The following is a 20571-nucleotide window of genomic DNA, read 5'->3' on the forward strand; positions in this document are numbered from 1 at the left end:
CACTGACGTCAAAGATTCACATAGAAAATCTGAATTGTTTCAGGAAATGTGAGGGTGAAAAAGCAATTACTTAAAAGCAACACATTACTTTATAGACATTATTTTAAATATATATGTGTAACTAATTTGATAAATTATACTGTATGAGTAAATGTTTGGGGTTTTTCTTCTGTATTCTTAAAACAAGTTAGTAAGTCAAGTATGAAAAACTTTTTCTAATTGTTGCATTGGGAAATTATGGGACAGCCTTAAAACGGGGGTCTACATATGGACTGCAAAGCCTAAAATATTTACTCTCTAGACCTTTAAGAAAAAGTCTGTCTGTTTTAGAGTAAAGTAAGAAAGGTAAAATAATTATGCCACCTTAAATACATACCTTAACGTACTGTTTTGATTTCAGGACATCCAGAAGGTCTCTAACTGGGGCTGAAAGTATGAACTCTGCAGCTATTTCCAGGTCCTAGGATCACAGTTACAAAGAAACTTCTTTAGGGTTAGCTTTTTAAAAAATAAAAGAAAAATAAGAAAAAAATAATAACTAATCAGGATTGCTAACTCACCTTTCTCAGCATTTTAGCAAATCCAAGTGCTTTGGAGGCTCTTTCTCTAGCCTCGTGAAAGAGCTCCTTCAGTGCTCGACTGATCTCTATAACAGATCTCCTGCCAAGTTGATTGAAATCCAGTTAGAATACATTACGGTATGCCAAGAAATGCACAATACAGATGAAGCAAATTCCAAATCACGTTAATAAAGACCGAAGATGTTAGAAGCTAGCAACTGTTGGGAATGGATTCATAATACTCAGAACCTTGCTCCCCACAGCTTTCTAGAAAGTACTTGTATTTTTTAAATAAGGAAGGCACACTTAAGCTCCAAAGAGGCGGATGCTCAATCTTCTAAAGGCTTCATTAGGATAATTCTTGGAGTTTGAAATAAGTTCTTGACCCCCAGCTCATAATCTAACTAAAAAGGAATATATGTATATAATAGTAGTGAACCAGCAAACGTTTAACAACCTGCTCCCCCCAAAATATTGTCTTGTGTGGTGTTTGCCAATTTTCATGGTGTGAATACTCCCATCACAGCTGTTTTCAATCCACCAAGAGGACATCACTGAGCTACGACTTGGGAAGGGATGTGCACAAGGCCCGTGGCCTCTCTGCAGCCAGGACAAGTCAGCCCCACAAATCACTGCACGTGGACCCACGTCTAGATCCATCCCTAGTAAACAATCAGGGCATTATCAGACCCATTCTCTACTTCACCATCTTAATTCTTGAATTCTCGTATTTTGAATCTTCCATGTTTGCGTTCAAAACTGCAAGACCTTCTACAAACTAATTCACCCCATTTCTCAGCTATTAGGTATTTTCCCAGGTGAGAGCCTATGTGGTCACTTCTTTCTCTAATCCTGGCATAAAGACATCCCAGTGTTCTGAAACCCCAAAATGTGTTTTTTTATCAAATTTTGGAAAGTGAGAGAAAACATCTCTAGAGAAGTTAGTTCTGCCTGAGCACTTCCTAATGTTGACTCATAGGATATTGCTGATAATTGGCCACTAAATAGCTATATGAGTATTACATATGCCACAAAAACAGCACTTTAACATGGTTCATCCTCAACGCCATCTGCACAGAATTGGAGGAAATGCAGTAGGTGTGCAAGCCGTGGTTTCGGGTTCTCAAGCTTAAAGTTCAACAGAAGGGATAAGCTTAGTATAAAAACAATAAAAATATACCAAATATCAATTAAATGTATTCATGGACTGCTACAGAGTCTTTAAAGGACAGAAACAATTATTTAATTAAAGACATTCCAGAACATGTGAACGAATTCTACCCTACTCATTTTTAGTCAACTTAAACAACATTTTCTCGAAGGACACTGTTTTTATTAGGCTAAATAAAAATCACCTTCAAAGACAATTTTACATAAAACCATAACTAAGGGATCATATAAAAAGACAATACAGTAGTAAGAAATAAATCCCTTTTTGTCTACTACCCAAGTTCTTCAAGTCTAACATGATTTGGTTTCAACAAGGCTCATTCCAGGCTCATTACCAAGAATAAAACTACATGAAATAAAAAATGGGAGAGGAAAGAAAATGCAACTTCAACCTTATTTCATCTGAAGCACTACTATCATCGGCACTGGTCCAAAACTCTGCACAGCTCTCCTGTAAGCCAGATTCTAGAAAACTTCCTGTAGATTTCAGCAGCATTCCTGCAATGTCACTAAGGGAACAAAAACAACAAAAGTAAACCAGAGAAGAAAAACTGTCCTCACTCATTCTAATTCTTGAATGAGAAACTCAAAGATTCAGCTATTATTTTAATAGTTTAAAAATCAATGACAGTGAGAATTTTCTTTTAATATAAAATCATGATTAATGTGAAACAAGTAGAAATCTCTATTATGGAATGTATGTACCTTTGTTCTACAACCAGTTTTTCATTATAAACCTTAAAATCTTAAATTACATTCACAGTAGCTACGTAATTATCACACAAATGTTATTTTCATCTTAAACAAATGTTCAAAATGGTGTAAAATGGCCTCAAACATATATCTACAACAAAATATTTTTTAAAAGCTTAATGAACTAAACGATGGCATAAGAAATAAAGTGAATTCCTTAAATGCAATTGTTTTTAAAAACTTCCCTCACAGTTAGCTTTCATAGTCAATAAACATGAACTACTCTAATCAGCTGATGCTTCTCATCAATATACAATCTAAATACTAGGGTTAAAATGCAAACCCAAGCATATAAAATCCATCTAAATGAGTTTAGTAAAAACTCAACAGCAGCTTACTGGCTTCTATGATGAAAAGGAGCTTATAACCTAGTAAGACAGAGCAGGTAAGTCTACAACCAACATCGGATAGGGCAGACGGTAACTGCTACGGGAGCTGTCTGAGGAGCGAGATCAAACCCAGCTGAAGGTATGAGTTCAATGGGCCTTGCAGGCAATGCAGAACTGTAGCAACTACAACAGTGGGAAGAGTGGCTCTGACAGGAAGAGAATGGAGGAGGGGGAAGGAAAGTCCAGGAAGAACAATAAATATGATCAAAGGGCATGATGATGTGTTAAGCAAGAGGCATGTTTGTGAAAAGAAACTGTCAACCTGGAAAGAGCAGGGGAGGGGGAAATGAGACCAGGAAGGTAACCGGGCCGTGCTGTGGAAGGCCCTGGATGTCATGTAACCGTGTGATTGTCCTTTGGCAGGCAAAGAGGGTGGGCTTTAAAAATAACCGAGTGGGAAAATGTCCTGATTGGAAACATGCTTTTAAGAGCAGTAGTATACAAGGATATTCAGGATCAATTTATTCAACAAATATTCAGTATCTGTTATGGAGTAAGCAGTACTGAACAAAACAGATAAAATCCCTCCAGTGAATGGAGAAAAATAAATAAATAAAATTTAAAAATATATATATACAGTATTTCAGATACTGATAAGTTCTATGGAGAGAAATAAAATAGGGAAGAAAGCTAAGGTGTACTTGCAGGTAGGAATTTCAACTTTTAATATGCAGAAGGTAACACGTGGCCAAAGACCTACAGGAAGTGGGGAAATGAGTCATGGAAATAACTGGTGAAGAGCAGTCCCAGTAGAGGGACCAGCAAGTGCAAAGAGCCTGAGGACAGAGCAGGCCCAGCCTATGAAAAACAGGAAGGAATCTCCTGTGGCTGCAGAGTGAGCACAGGAGAACCTAGGAGGTGAGGACAAAGATTTACTGAAAAGTCAGACTGTACCAGGCCTTATGGGCCATTGTTTAGGCATTCTCACTTTAATTTGAGTAAGGAGGAGAGCCACTGGCATATTTGGAGCAGAGGTAAAAATGGTCTGATGTACATTTTAACAAGATCACTGAGAATAAACCATAGAAGATGAAGGGCAGAAGCAGAGAGACTACTTAAGAGAGCTACTACAGCAACACAAGAAATAACAGTCTGGGAAGAGGGGAAATAGGCAGTGGTGAGCAGAGGTCAGATTCTGGATGTATTCTGAAGGGACAGCCACATGGAATTAGAGGTGGTGTGTGAGAGAAAGAAAGGAGTCAGGGTTAATGTCAAGACTGACCGAACCTGGGAGAAATAGTGTATGAAGCAGAATGTTGCACTAACACAACAAACGCCCAGAACTAGAACAGTGCAGGTGGACAGTCCCAAAGCAGAGGCAATGGAAAAGCTCTGGAGCTTCTCAGAACATGAATATGAAGTTGAAGGCCAGAGACTGCACTGAAAGGAACCTGAAGGACAAGCAAAAGATAAAAACAAAAAGACTGACAGGGTACAAAGTGAGGGTACAAAGAAATTATATAACAAGAATTGGTAGTGAAATGAAACAGTAACCTTGTAAAAAAATTTCCTTAACAAAGCTTGACAGCCTGAGAACAGAAGATGCAAACAGAAGAAATTACAGGCAAAGCAGAACAATGGAAAATTAAGAGGGGGAGAGATGCTGAAAATGGTAGTGAATGCATTTCTTCATAAGGCTGACTATGAGAACCAATCTGAATAGGAAAACAGGACAGACTGGGAACCTCGGCCTGAAGGACTGGATGAGTCCTGAGACAAGAGCAAGTTCACTGTTCACTCAAAATAAAGACAGAGGAAAACATAAAAAGAACTGGTGGTTAGGGCGGAAAAGTAAATACAACATCCTGAGATGCTGAGCATGGAACAAAGACCATCCAAGTGAGGACGATGAGTTTCTGAAGTGAGAAGAGAACTCTGTAAAAGGTGAAGTCCTAAAGAGCGCACATAAAGGGAGGGGAGGGAAACACGAGCTGGGTATAAAAGAACTCATAAAACGGAAATGAAGAAATAAAATGGCTGACGGGGCAAGTGAGAGAAGGCAGCACCAAAGAACTGCAGCAGAGTTTAGAGCCAAGGAAAGGCCTGGTCCTCAGTCAGTCGGCAGGGGGGTGGCCCCCAGCAAACACCACGCACCCCACATTCAACATTCAGGTGCCTGTACTCGAGAAGATACATTCATTTCCTAGAACAGACAGACCAGTGAGCACTCCCCCCTCCCTAATGCTTTTCCTTGGTTTACGTTTCAATTCTTTCACCATATGTAAATACCCAGTTTATAAAGAGATTCTGTGATTAGTATTACATTCCCAAAACAGTATCAGTGAAAATACGTACTTGTTAGGCTTTGGAAGTGCCCACCAAGACTGATACAAAAGGTCTACAGGTCTACTCCACTTGTCAGAGGCCTTAAATTCTCCTCCTTTTGTATAACCAAGAGGGTGTATTCTAAGGCAGGATTTCTCAACTTCAAAATTGACATTTTGGGTGGATAATCTTTGTTTGGGGGGGCTGTCCTGTGTCCCGCACATTGTAGTATGTTTGGCAGCATCCCTGGCCTGTTCCCACTAGATGACAGTAGTCCCTCCCAGTCAGTACAATCAGAACTGTTTCCAGACACTGCCACATGTCCCCAGAGGGCAAATCACCCCTGGCTGAAAACCACTGCTCTAAGGATAACAAAACTTGGGAGAGGGGCACACAAAAGATATGATTATCATTTTCATGTAACTAAACATTCAAACATGTAGAATAGAACTGAGCAAACCAGGAGTACAAGTGAGAAAGGAAGACAGGCGTATAAGGATTCCTACCAGAAAAGTTTTCCAGCCTGTGCTTCTCCTCCCCGGATGTAATGGATTATTTCTTTGGTGAAATTCCATTCTTCTTCTAACAGATTCTTTAAACTATGAGATGCCTGAGGTAATTGCTGTAGCATTTGGATCCAGCTTCTCATGTAATCAAAATATACCTTAAAATACAAAGATGTAAAAGGAGATATTTGAGAATAGAATTCAACAACCCACAACGTTCATCTCTGTTAACAGGAAAGCTATAAATCAGAGGGGCGAGTGGAAGAGGGACCACTGAGGCATGAAGCTGAGAGAAGCGAGATTCTGCATCGCTGCTAACTGATGTCTAAAATAGCATTTTTCTTTAATTGTATAACTCAACTCCTCAGCAATTTAACACAGTATTCACAATTGCTGCAAGTTACTAAGAAAATAACTACAATATTTGCACTGTATAGAAAAGTACGATCAAGTTAAAAAAATCAAAATAGCATACAGAAATTTTCATTATTAATATATTGTGAATAACATTCCTTTAAGAGGTTGGGACCTTTATTTCTTTAATTACTTATTTTAACTTTAGATGGTATCTTATGTGTTAAGAGGAGGAAATGAGCACACTTCTCCCCACTATACCTTCCCAACATCCAGATTTTCGTGATATAATTTTTCAAGGTTTATGACATATAGATTATGATCTATAACCAAAATACCCAATCTTTCTAAGGTGGGGTTTATGCCCACCACAAGTCCTCCACAACAGCTTTCCCAGTCCTAAATTCTTATCTTGACTTATCTGTCGCTTAGCAGGGTTTTACTATCAAGGAGATTTTCTCAAGACAGGTTAACAATTGTTATATTATGAAACATCACTGTTTGTGGATTCTTTTACTGAAAGGATAACTTGACTGGGTATAAAATACTTAAGTTACACATTCTCTCCCTCAGAACCTTGAAGACATTACTCTACTGCCTTCTAACACAGTGTGTCCTGTTAGCATAAAGAAAACTGATGCCACTAATCACCACTCTCCCGGCTCCCTGAAGGTGGCTTCCTTGCCCTGCTTAGATGTTTACAGGACCCTTTCTCTAGTCTTGGATTTCAATTATTTCACCAGGCTACATCTTAGGGTTCACTGAAATGAATATTTTCTGAGACCCAACAATAACTTTCAGCAGGCAAAAATCTGGGGTCTTTATTTTAAGAAAACTGCCAATTATCTTTGGATAATTCCGGGTCCTCCTCCATCCAGGCTGTGCAGCGTGAATCTCCAGTCCTGGGTCCACTATGAATACAGCTGTGTGTGTGGAACCTGCAACTTATGGGTCTATGACCATCTCATCCAAATGAAACAAGTCTTTTGTACAGCGGGCCCAGGACCTCCCTTTCCATTCCTGGAATGCTCCTTCACCTCCTTGGCTTCCCTGAAACCTGGCTGTCCTGAGAGCTGCACTTCTCCCTGACAGCCCTCTCAAGGGACAACTACCTTACAGTATATCTCAAGGGTTGCAAACAGTCAGCATCCTCGTGCACCCCACTGCTACTTTCAAACCATCACTCTTACACAGTCTTACTTAAAAACAAAACAAAAGAAATACCCTACCCCTTTAAGACTGATGTCGTCAGATAGACCATCGACGATGCCCCCTCTGCACACCATCATCTACTGATTTTCAACTACCCGTCAGTTGTCAGACTCCAGCCTGTGACTCAGTCTTCTCTCCATCCCAGGCTCAGCCACCAGCTGTGTGACTTAACATCAGGTGCACGACGCCCTGACACCATTTCAGTTCCGTTCCCCCATGGCCTCCAGTTCCAACCACCTTTTCTCCTCTCTGACAAGGTTTTGTTTCTGATCCTGCCAATACCAGAACCGCTCAAAGCCCAATTCAAACACACTGATGTTAAAACCTCCTCTCCTCGCTCGTTTGTTTGCCCAACTCCCCCCTCTACACTGTTCTCTTCACTTTATCTGGAACTCCAGTCCACTGGTTCCTCTTCTTCCTCTAACTCACTCCTCTCTTCCCTGGGTCCCTGTCCTCCTTATTCAGCACTCCTGTCAGTACACTCATGTCCCTGCCACCGTCCTACACCTTGCCATTCCTGGAATGCTCACACTGCCTTTTCCCACCTGCCTTTTCTCACCTGCCTGTCAAGACGAGCCCAGCTCCCTTCCCCATCCGCACAGCCCAGAAGCTGAGGGCCACGAGTCACACGACAGGGGGGAGTCGCTCTTCTACACAGTCACATTCACCAACCACACGGCACACATTTCTGGTAATACCTGTACCTCTGCTCAGCTCACTTTCCTTCTCTCTACAACCACAAGTTTGAAACGTCTCCATTTTCCTCAAACTGCCAAAACCCATCCTAACCCACTCTCAGCAGATGATCTCGTCTCTCTTCACAAAAAAACTTTAAGTCATTAGATATAAAAGCTCTCATCGTCATGAAACAAATAACAGAAACCTACATGCTGTTACCTACCATCCTTCCCTTTTTCACAGTAGAGGAGCTGTGCTTCCTGCTAAGCCCAGCACTTGTGTTTTGAGACCCGTTTCCTCGTGATACCCGAGGAACCTGACACCATCAGTCTTCTCCTTTCTCTTATATATATATATATACACGTATGAGATTTTCTTTCATCTCTTACCCTTAACAAAATCAATGCCAAAGGCTTTCCAATGGTCTCGGGTATCTTCGATTTAAAGAACTCTCACTGGACCTACCATCTTCACTATTCATCTTGCTGCACAAACTGGACAGCCAGCAATCACTCTCGATACCTCCCCCATATCCAATCCAACCCTGAGTCCTGCCAACTTCACTTCCTTCGCTTCTTTCGAATCCTTATGCTTTTTCCTAAATTTATGCTATTCCACTGCAATCCAGGGACTAGCGTGTGCACCACTAGGCTAGTCTCTGCCTGGTCTTCTCCCATTGACTCTGGATCCCCCCAGGCTGTTCCTCTAACTGCAGCCACAGTGGTCCCTTCCCAAGGCTTTCCTAGGAACCTTCATTCCAAAGCTGCTTCCCTTATCCTGCATCATCACAGAAACTTTGCAGCTGCTCCTTTCTCTGTCAGCAAAGTGTTCCTTTCAATCTCTCTCTCGCTCTTTTTTTTTTTAACTAAAAAGTAAAGTGGCTTTAAAATATTTTTACAAATAATATCCAGAATGGACAAATGTTAATATTTGGTCATAATGGCTTTAGATATTTTTTCGATGAGAAATAATACATCACAAAGTTAATTTCTCCTTGGGTTCTTTCTTCACGTCTCTCTTTCCTCCTTCCTCAGAGGTAACAATTACGCATTTAGTATGTCCCCTCCTGGTTTATATGTTTTTTTAAATAATCTGTTATTACACAAATTACAAGATACAGTATTGTTTTATGTAAGCTTTCAAATTATTACTACATAAATTGGATTATAATACACACAGCAACTTTCAGATAAATTCCAACTGTCCCTTCCTGAGAGACTTGCCTCACCGCCACATGAACTCAGACCTTACTGCGAGAGTCCATAAAAGGCCCGTGTCTCTCCTTTGATGTTTTTCACCGTTGTAATGTTATGTCTGTACAATTATTTAACAGTCATTTTCCCCATCGTTCTTAAACTCCAAGAGGGCGTTTATGCTCCTTACCGAGCCTTCAGGACCAGGCACGATGCCTGCCTGCTACACAGCAGACACCCAATAACATCTCTAGAATGGAAAATGGAGTCTTCTCTGCTCCTTTGTCCTTTATTCTTCTACAGGAACACTAACTGTGCAAGTCTGAGCTCTCCCTTGTGTGTCTCCTACAACTCTCACATCTTGTTCATCATTTTCACATTTTCACTCCTTTTAAGTTCTTTTTATGGGATTTCCTTCTATCTGTCTATCACATATTCCTACATCACATACTATGTTTATTGTTTTGGTTGTTTCTAAAGGCCAGGGCCAGGGAAATGAGCTAAGAAAGCTCACAGCTTCCATCTGGTTTTGCTGGCTCAAACCAGTACTCACCAGTTACTTCCTTGGAAGCAACTGCATGCGTAAGTTCCTCCGTTTTTCGAGTCAGAAGGATGATGCAGCACAGAGTAAAGACCCCTCAGTCACAGATATCCTGCATCATAATTTGCTGATCACTGCTTCCCCTCGCCCTTTTAACCCATCTCTCACTCGGCGGTCTTCCCCGGCTTACAGGACAGGATACTGTCTGGCAGTATGTCCTCTATGGGGACGTGCCCTGCTGCCTACTGACCATTCACACCCCAAGAGACCACAGCTCTCACTCGCCGTGGACGGGGCCGCCGCATCTAAAGGAGGGCAGGTGGAGCAGTAAACAAGGTGACCGCCTCTCTGAAGGCCACACGCTCCTCCCTTCCTGACAAAAACACTGACTTTGTTTGGGCTCCACCAGTTTGCAAACTATGCCCCTGCACTAATCCATCTAGCACACTTCGGGGCACAATTTTAAAACTATCGATAATTTCTAGTTCTTCATCTGTGAAATTATGGAGATGAACTAAGGCACATGATGCCTCACACAGAAAACTGGCAGCAGAGTCAAAACTAAATCCTAAGCATTTCTAGCTCTAACTAGCTGAGAATTTCGGTACTTCCCTTAACTGAGCCTTCTGACATCTCACAGGCACACCAAGGGCTGGAGGTGGATGACCTGGAAGGCACAGCCTAATTCTCACCCTTCCTGCCTAATCTCACCCTTCCTGCCTCAGCGATTACGTGGTAAAAGGTGTGGCGTGCGCCTCTGTAAAGCCATCTAAGACAGTTTGGAAAGCAAAGCACATTTTGTCTTTTTAAACTTCTGGTTTAATCATCCACAGAGAGAAAAATTAATTTCCTTGCTGTTTTTTACCATAACTCTTCAATGATAAAGACTTTTCTGACATAAGCAATATATACAGTATTTCAAAATGTAGCCACATTTTACACATTCTTGTCTTTTATGTATTCTCCCAAACGATTAGGAAATCATTTCAGACTCAAAATTATTTCTCGTAAGATGCCAAATATAAGTCCCTCCCCAGCCACACTCTTCTTTCCCTCCTTCTACTACAGAGGCTGAAAAGCTAAATCTTTGCATTCCCAGCCTCCATTACAGTGAAGGGGCCACACAAAGGTCTGGTCAGTAGGATGTAGGGGACATCTGTTGGGTGGGGCTTCCAGGAGAGCTTTCGCTGTTCTGGACTTAGCTGGCAAGGAGACTTTTCCCCTCTGCCTTTCTCTTTAGAAAGTGAGGGTGGTGTCTGGAGGTGCTGCAGCCATCCTGAGGCAGGACACAGTGAGATGTCAAGCAAGGGTGAAAGCATTCCAAAAACAATATGCCTACAAGCTTTGCTGTTTTCTGTATTATTTCATCAACCTGCCACATTAATCGTCTGTGCACATACCCTAATGACTCTAACATGGATTTACTATGTACTAACACTCTACCAAACCTTACAGAAGACAAAAGCACTTCATTCACAGCCCCTGGCTTGTGCAGCCTTCAGCCTAATTAGGGAAACCTGAGGACAGAGAGGTGGTACATCGCTAAGTATTAAATAGTGTGGTTATGATTAGAACCCTGTAAGAGTTCAGAGAAGGTATAGATAGATGCACATGAAAGGTGAAAAGTGTCAGACAAAACTTGAAAGTAAATCTTCAGTGGGCAGATAAGGAGGAGAGAAGACATTGTGAGCAGGAAGGAATAACCGGGGCAGAAGTACAGAGGCTAGAAGAGTACAGGGAAGCACGGCGCGTGTGAGAAGACACACAAGTCAGACATCTCTCCCCACTGTCCTGACCATCAGCATTTTGTGCAGATCCTCCTCGAAGGCGTCGATGTTGCAGTCGGTCTCCTCCAGGTGGTCCAGGACCTCGTGCAGCATGAACTGGTAGTACTGCTTCATCAGAAGGCCACCCTTCAGCACCTCCTTACACTCTCTCACCAGCTGCAAGACAACAGGCACAAGTTCTACCATTTCACACACTCTGACCAGATTATCTGTCGGTTTTCACACATTTTCCACGTAAATCCTCAAAAAGCTCAGGAAAGAGAAACTTGCCTCTGAAAACCCTAAAATATTTTCCAGATTCTTTGTCAGTTCATTTCACATAAATATCTCAGTGATCTCAACTGAATAATTAAAATAAAACAAATCAGTGAAAACAAAAGTATTTAACAGTATAGCATGAATACACAAAGAAAAACATACAGGCAGAAAACTGATTTGCTAAAATACGTTGTTCAACAAATAAATTTTTATAGAAAAGAAATTCTACAGAAAAAGATCTATTTTTCTACTAGTTTACATTACAAGACAAGGGATACAAGAGAAAAATTTCCTCATGCGACTGGTCATTTTTAACCAAAAACATAATAAAGATTCAAATATACTTACATACCACAGAGCCTGGTGGCCTTTGTAATAATTTAGCAAAGTTTACCTACCGTGATTTGTGGCTTTTACCATCAAAAAACTCAATCACAAAAACAAACAAACCTAAGATTAATCTGATAAAATTAAATGGAGGTCAAGGGGGGAAAAATGAAAGAAAACAAAAGGATGAGTGAAACCGCCATGTGTAGGCCCAGGAGGTACTGTGAGAAGGGAGGGAAGGTGCAATGAGAGGAACTTTACTGTCCTTCTATCAATAACACGCTGGTCACACGCCCTCGAATTCTAACCAGCAGGGACTGTGAGACAAGATCACAGTTGCACTAGTTTTAAGATACATTATCAAGACACGAAAGGATCCACAGTGCTGCTACAGGGAAAGTAAACTGGTACAAACTTTCTAGAATCTAAAAATGTATGACTCACTAGTTAATTTTTACGTTTTATACTCAAGCAATAATCAGAGATGCAGACTAAAACTTACATACAAATATATTTATCACAATATTATTCAAAACAACAATGGGGATTAAATAAGTTATGATGCACTTATATGGTAGAACACTAATGCAGCCACTTAAAATCTTATTTCTGAAAAAAATTTAAGGATGAAAACACATATTCTTTTCTTTTTTATTTTAAATTATATGTGCAGAAAGTATGTACATACAGAAAAATAAATGGATAGAAATACACCAAAATGTTACAGTGCTTATCTCTGAATGGCAGAATAATAGGATAACTTTCATTTTTATCTATCATTTTCCGTACTTTTCAAATTTTCTAAAATAAACATGGACTGCTTTTACAACAAGATCCCCTTCAAAATGTTTTTAAAATAATTACCCACAGTAAGAGAGTAACGGCTAGAGTTAAATCCATTAAAAAGTGTTAACATAAATTTCTGTTAAAGATGTTACTTAGGTGCTTACAACTCAATCTGAATGCATTAAAGCCAAAATTTCTATTTTATTTTTACTCTAGTAATGCTATCTTAATCTAAGTATTGGTTTTTTACTTTGCAAAATGTTTTAATATAAATTACTGTTTAATCCTCACAACAGCCCCATTAGTAAAAGGTAAACTCCCCCTTGTTTCAGCAGCTTATGTTCCTGAAGTATGTATTTGTTTTGTGGGGAGGAGAGGTAAGCATTTTACCAAAACTTCCTAAATAACCGCTACAACATGCAGGACAAGTGAAAAGTGTGGCCCAAGTGGACAGAAGGAAAGTAACTAGAACCAAGATGGTGAGAAGGGAGTAGTGCGCCGGTGGACGCAGAGCTCGGGCTGTGCTCGATAAGAACTGAAGCGAGGACGGTGAGGTGCAGGACTCCACCTCCAGTTCCATCAGTCGCCCGGCTCCACACCTAACTTAACCAACAGCGTCAAGTCCTCTTTCGTACCTCTCGCACCGCCCGTCCTTCAACTTGCACTCATCCCCTCCGCCCATCCTGTCATTCAGAGCCAAGGAGCTCCTGGCCCTTCAAACTCCACGGGGACGGACAAGCACAGTCCACACAAAACATAGTAACTGTTTTTAATCAAAATTTGAAATGGTTATTTTATATAGTGAATGTCAATACGGTAATATCATAAGGCATAAATATAAACGCTCTTCAGCACACACTGTGGTAGATACAACTGCTTCTAGCCATTTCTCTGTTACCCTTGGAGTAGCAAACTCACTGGAAAATCCCGCCCCAAATTAATAATAATTAAGCAAGCAGAAGTTGTCATTGTGGCTTAAACCATACGGGTGCCTAAGCCAGCAAAATGGCCAAACACATCCCACCCCTGCGTACTGCAGGCATCTACCTGCTTACGTAACAACAACAACAAGAATTTAAGAATTTAAACTATCTCTTATGAGTGAATTTTAAGTTTCCAGTCTCCAAAGACTGATGCTAATAGGATATGGAGGGTCACATCAGCACCACACTTTCATAACCTTTTCGAATGAGGAAGTGGAAGATAGAGAGGGGGAATCATCATCTCATCTTTGAAGAATGCACGGAGAAAAGAACAATTAGGGGGAAAATCCTAAAAATAAAAACGCTGAGCCTGTAGAAAAATGTCATAAATGCTCAATATTTTTAAACAGTCTTTGAAACAAACCTGCTTAATACTCAAGAGAGATGGTTCTCCAGCAGGTCTCTGTTCCAACCTTAACTTGAGACATTCGTGTATGACATTCAGAAGGACTCGACAGAGGACCAGGAAGGCAGGTTCGAATGAAGGTAAATCCATGGACTTCAGCTCATCCCACGAGACAGCGCTGCATTTCTGCTCCGAGGAAGGCGGCGTCCTGGACAGCTGCACGTAATCAGAACCCCACATGGGATCCGGAAATTCAGAAAACTGTAATACAAATTCAACAGAGCTGAAAAGAGCATCCAGGAGAACTTGCTACAGTTGTAGTTATAAACTAGGACTCTCTATAGTTTGCTGACAAACCTATAAAAATCGTAATTTTACAGGAAACATAATCTTTAGAATAGTTCACCATTTTCAACGAAGACCTAAAAAGCTCTGAAAGTATTAGAAAACCGTAACAAGAACTAAAATGAAATTGTAATATCTCTATCAAAAAAGTGTAGTAGGAAAAGAACCAAGTTCACCTTTTTCATCATACATTTTGTTTATCATACCTAAAATAATCGGAGCATTTAGTTTTAAGGCTATACACAGTATTATCCACAACTATCTCTAGACTGACAAAACCAGAGAATTATTAAATTTGAGAAAAGATTACAAAACCAGGTAGCCATCTGTGTGAACATAAAAACTAGTGGGTTAACTAAGTGTTTGGTCCACTTGTTCTCCTGACCTATACCAAAGGGGGCTGAAAGAGAAAAGTCCATAAAACTAACCCGGCTGGTCCCACTCAAATATATGGTATTTGATGTTTTCTAGGAATCCTACTGTTGCTCGCCCATTCATAGTCGTCCCCTTCAAACTCCTGTGCTTTTCCCCGTAAAACAGAAGATTTGGAGACTTCTCAGCGTTCTTAAACCTCTGGCAACATCATCCTGACCAATCATTCAAAGGTCTTGCCTTCTGCTATTGAGAAAACTGAAGCCATCCAAAATCTCAACTTTTCTTCAATTTAAAACATCACCAATTTAGTTATTGTGCCTCCAAATGTCAGTCATATCTGTGCTCCCTGACATTTAGTGAACACTTAACTGGTCTCCCCGACTCACATTCTTTTATGTTCAACACGTATTTTGGCATTTAAATTAATACATACTTTAGTTTCCCATAACAGGCAAGAATTTCTAAAATAGCTGCATAATTTGAAAAATGATTACTTGTGATAAATGTGGTCAGGGTTAAGACATGTCTGTTTAAAAGCTTTAGGCAGTATAAATGCTTGTTTCTTCTGGTGTGGAGAATGACATCAGATAAAATATTTATTTAGAGCTCTACAAAATTCAGCAAGCTTTCTAGGATAAAATTCTAAAGAATTCTTTCGGCATTCTCTGTAGTTCCAGCCTGTTGACCCATCTGCTTCAGGCTAACTGGGAAGGGACAATCCCTCCTTCTCAACAACTGCAAGACAACACCGCCTGGAGAAGCAGCAGCCTGGCAGGCCTACACAGCTGCTGAGGAGACACATTCCTGCTGGTGTTGCCTGGGGCGTCAAGCCCCATCCAGACAAAGAGGAACAGACATTAAAAAACTCCTGAGCGTGGAAGAGGGGACAGCAGTTTTAACCAGGGACACCAACGTGAAGAATCAGAAAAGCTGACAGTGACTGAATGTAGGACACAGGAGAGAACAACAAAAATACTCTAATGCAAGATCTCATTAAAGCCCTCTGGAAAAAAAAAAAAAAAGACCAAGATTTCTGAAATAAATTCCATAAAGGGAGTGAAAATAGAATGAATGCTGTCAAAGTCTGAATCAATAATTTAGAAATTAACCGCAGAAATGATCACTATAACCCAGAGCAAAAGAAAAAGGAATAGAAATTTTGAGTGAAAAGTTAAGAGAAATGGAGGACAGATCTAGGAGCTGTAACGTAAGAATAATAGGAGTTCCAGAAAGAACAAAAGGAGGAGGTGGAGGAGAGCTTTCTGCACAGTCAAGATATCACTAACATGTACAGAAGAAGGGAAAAAAACTCTTTGAACAGGGAAGAACCCAAAGTACAATTCATTTACCTTCTCTAAAAAACTACCTGAGGAAGAACAGGAGAGTCTGGTCAAATGAAAATTGGATCAGAATAAAGATCTCAAGATAGAAAAAGAAAAATGCCCAAGGAAATGAGAAGCCATGAATCTCGAAGAACGTATACAGGCAGATATAACTCCATGATGATCACTTGGTTAAGGACTATAATTCAAGTTTTAGTAAGGAATACTGGAAACTGAAAAAAATAAAAAAGCATACTGTGAGGAAAAACCTGGATCTTAAATGCCCAATTATTTAAATAAAACACAGGGAGAGAGGAAAGGGGTAATAAGGAGCAAGAATGGCCTATTTGTTATTCTTTCATTCCAGTGAGAAATATAGTATTAAATGTAGTATAAAATCCCTGAACAATCCAATCAAACTGAAAAGACTCAATAACGTAGGGACATTAATAAAAACTCAATGTAATTACAATCATAATCGCAATGGCATTTTGTGTGGGTTAATAAATTCATTAAATAAAGTTCAGGTGTAAGAAAGTCATGTACAAAAATAAAAACAGCCCAGAAACTTTTGAAAAGAAAGAATGTATGGGAAGAACTGCCCTACACGATGCCAAATCTTACTAATAAACCTACTGTATTTAAAACAGAAAAGTTCGGGCACAGTAATAAACAGAGCAACAGAACAGAGAAACATATCCAATTACCTATGATAATTCAGAATATAAAAAAGGCAGTTCAAGAAGTTGAAAAATAACCGATAATCCAATGAGTATTTTAGGGAATTAAATAAAGAATAGCTACATCCTTCCCTTACCCTACACACTTATGCCTCACATTATTTTTTTTAATTAATTAATTTATTTTTTTTGGCTGCGTTGGGTCTTCGTTGCTGCGCGTGGGCTTCCTCTAGTTGCGGCGAGTGGGGGGCTACTCTTCGTTGCGGTGTGCAGGCTTCTCATTGCGGTGGCTTCTCTTGTTGCGAAGCATGGGCTCTAAGCATGTGGGCTTCAGTAGTTATGGCACGTGGGCTCAGCAGTTGTAGCTTGCGGGCTCTAGAGCGCAGGCTCAGTTGTTGTGGCGCATGGGCTTAGTTACTCCGCGGCACGTGGGATCTTCCCGGACCAGGACTCGAACCCGCGTCTCCTGCATTGGCAGGCAGATTCTTAACCACTGTGCCACCAGGGAATCCCAACCTCACATTATTAAAATTAATCATTTTTTTAATTATATGGCTATTTTAGAAATTTTTGCCTGTTATGAGCAACTAAACTACAGTCATCCCTCAACGTCCATGGGGGATTAGTTTCAGGACCCCCTGCTTGATACCAAAACCCCTTATATAAAATGGCACAGTATAGCCGGTCCTCATTATCTGTGGGGTCGCATCCACGGATTTCAATTTGATCTGTGGTTGACTGAATCCACAAATGAGGAGCCAGTGGATATGGAGGGTCGACTTTAAGTATTAATGTAAATACAAAACTATACGTTGAACCTATACATTTTGAAAAAGAGATTCCAAATGTTTTAGAACCTAAACACAGAGCTATATCTTAGGTTAAACCATATAAAATTACCATTTTAGTCAATCAAAAATGATCAAGTAGTGGCAATTTGACAGGTCAACATGATAAAAAGATTTCTGAAAAGACAGTGATGACAGTAGGATTTCAATTTCCCTTAGTTCCCCCAAAAGGACAGAACAACTAAGACAACAAAATCAAAACTCCATGAGACACATTTACAATAAAACTAGGTGAAAGGTAACTTCATGAACCCCAAAATAGAAAGGGGGAGGGAAACAGTCCCTGGACCCATGTGATACCTCATACCCACACCCCACACCCAACCAGTATCCCAGATCCCTATGAGCATTTGTGCAGGGGAAGCAGAGGGGATTAACCGAGTGTCTGATGGGGCTAAAGGGACAAATTCCAAAATTACCAATGAATACTCAATAGAAAGCTCATTGCTTCTATTTGAGGGCTTCCTGACATTGGGGATGATTGTGGCACCAGTTCCTGAGTGAAGTCAATGGGTGGGCAATAAGGTCTGAAGGGGCTAAAGTGGTTTACACCCCCAAAACTCTTGAAAGTCTCAGCCAAACTTTCCTTCTAGGACAAAGCTCCACACCCAGAAGAAACTGCTGGGGTGAAATCCAACTGACCAGTAAAGGACAACAGAGGTAAAGGAAAGAGAAGGGCCAGAAAAAGGGGGAGAGGAACACAGCCAGGAGACCTCAAAAAATAAGAGATGTATTACTTATCAATTCAGAAGAGAGAGCTTAAAGCATAAACCTAAATGCTTTCCTAACTCTCTTTTCTTAAAGTTCATAAAAACAAATATCATGTTTAAAAATGAACAAGAAAAAAGGATTGTTAGAATCCAATACATAGTTATTTTAAGGAAATAACCGTGAGAGAGAATAAGTGAGAGAATTGAGAGAGAATAAGGAGCTGAATAACCCTACAGACAATGAACGCTTGCCAGAGACACATGCCCACTAAGCAGGTGATACAGGGACCTGATTCTCAAAATATGCTAAAAGACATCTTAAAAATCTCAGAAAATATAAAAGAATGACACAAATTTGAATTAGAAACACTCACAAACCAAGTGAAAGAACTCAGAAAATAATTCTTCAAAAATTGTACATCATTTCAAAAATAAAAAGCTAGATGGAACACAAGAGCAAATAAAAAGAGATAATGCCTTCACAGAAATACGAGGAAGAAAATTTTACTTAAAAAAAGGAAAAGATTTGAAATGAAGTGAAAGAGAAGATAGGCAAAGTAGATTCAGAATACATACAGTAGTGGTTCCCAGAGAAGAAAACCAAACCAATGAAACAGAAGAAATTAAAACATAAAGACATTCACTTGAATCAAAAAAAATAAAAAATAAAAACAAAACAAAACCCTGAAACTATACATTGAAAGGACATCATGTATTCAAAAATATCAATGTGGAAAAACCAGCACCAAGTAAAACTAGTGGAATTTCAAGAAAGACAATCTTTTAGGTATCCAGGTTATAAGTAAATTAATTAAATAAATAAACCAAGGTTCTTTTAAGTGGAAACAAAAAAATCATATTGTCATCAGACTTTGCAATCTCAATGCTTCACGGCAAAAGACAATGAATAACATATACTAAATTTATTCGGGGAAAAAAATATAAGCCAAATATATTATGGCCAGCCAAACAGACTTTCAGGTATACATGTTGCAACTGTTAGGAAAATCCAAGAACTCATGAAACATAGTTTTCATGAGCCCTTACTGAGGAATCTGCTAGGGAACTAGTGTCACCCCACCACAATGACTCAAGGGACTCTGATATGAGATCTAAAAAGGAGCCTTAAAGCAAAAGACCAAAACTATGTATCTAAATCTAAATCTCTATCTATCCACCCACCCACCCTCCACCATCCACCCACCCACCCACCATCCACCCACCCACACACTACTGCAGAACTAAGACTAGGTTAAGTGATAACTGTAAGGGAGAAAGTACTGTCAATAATGGTTACATGACCTAACAAGGTAGATATACCACAATTATCAAAATCTGGGGAGGAAGTGGAGGGCATATGAAATGTCGTAGCATTTCACTGGAAATAAAAGAAAATTACTTCAAATGAGAACCTGGGTTAAAAAAAGAAAAGGATAATTATACCTCACAGCTGGGAACCAACAAATAACAACCAAAAAATGGGGGGGGGGGTAGGAAAGACACTAAGTGCACTACATAAAGACAATGAAACAATGATAACCTTAAGGGGTAAAAATAAGCCTGTCATATATTAAAAAATAAATAAGGAAAGAAGATTACATACACAAGCTTCATATTAAAAACATGTTAGAATAAAACAATTTTTTTAAAGCTTAACTATCCGTACCAGAGAAACCAGGCTTCTTTAAAAATATATTATTCCGGGCTTCCCTGGTGGCACAGTGGTTGAGAGTCCGCCTGCTGGTGCAGGGGACACGGGTTCGTGCCCTGGTCCGGGAAGATCCCACATGCCGCGGAGTGGCTGGGCCCGTGAGCCATGGCCGCTGAGCCTGTCCGTCCGGGGCCTGTGCTCCGCAACAGGAGAGGCCACAACAGTGAGAGGCCCGTGTACCGCAAAAAAAAATAATTAATTAAAAAATTAAAAAATATATATATATATTATTCCACAGATTTTTGTCTTAAAACCAAGTATTTTACATAATTTTTGCAAAAATTAAAAAGCAACATCTAAAAATAAAAAATTAAATTAAAAAAATCTATGAGTGGATAAACAAAATGCATGGTATTTCCATACAATGTAATATTATTCAGCCATAAAAAGGAATGAAGCACTAATACATATGATAATAAAGATGAACCTTGAATACATTATGCTAAATGAAAGAAGCCAGTCACAAAAGACC

General features: G+C 39.8%; 1 protein-coding gene across 5 annotated transcripts in view; it reads right to left on the reverse strand.

Annotated features, from left to right (window-relative positions):
• MAP3K4 (mitogen-activated protein kinase kinase kinase 4) overlaps window positions 1–20571 on the reverse strand; it is a 113446-nt gene that overhangs the window by 31445 nt on the left and 61430 nt on the right. For all 5 annotated transcript variants that reach the window (XM_082855865.1, XM_082855864.1, XM_082855868.1 and 2 more), the window contains 6 exons: window positions 14127–14369; window positions 11418–11564; window positions 5644–5801; window positions 2123–2239; window positions 561–660; window positions 377–460 (listed from right to left, as the gene is read on the reverse strand). In XM_082855865.1, coding sequence (XP_082711991.1) covers window positions 377–460; window positions 561–660; window positions 2123–2239; window positions 5644–5801; window positions 11418–11564; window positions 14127–14369 — 849 coding nt within the window. The remainder of the gene's footprint in view (window positions 1–376; window positions 461–560; window positions 661–2122; window positions 2240–5643; window positions 5802–11417; window positions 11565–14126; window positions 14370–20571) is intronic.

Source organism: Leucopleurus acutus (genome assembly GCF_964270905.1).
Source record: "Leucopleurus acutus genome assembly, chromosome: 15".
NCBI lineage: Eukaryota > Metazoa > Chordata > Mammalia > Artiodactyla > Delphinidae > Leucopleurus > Leucopleurus acutus.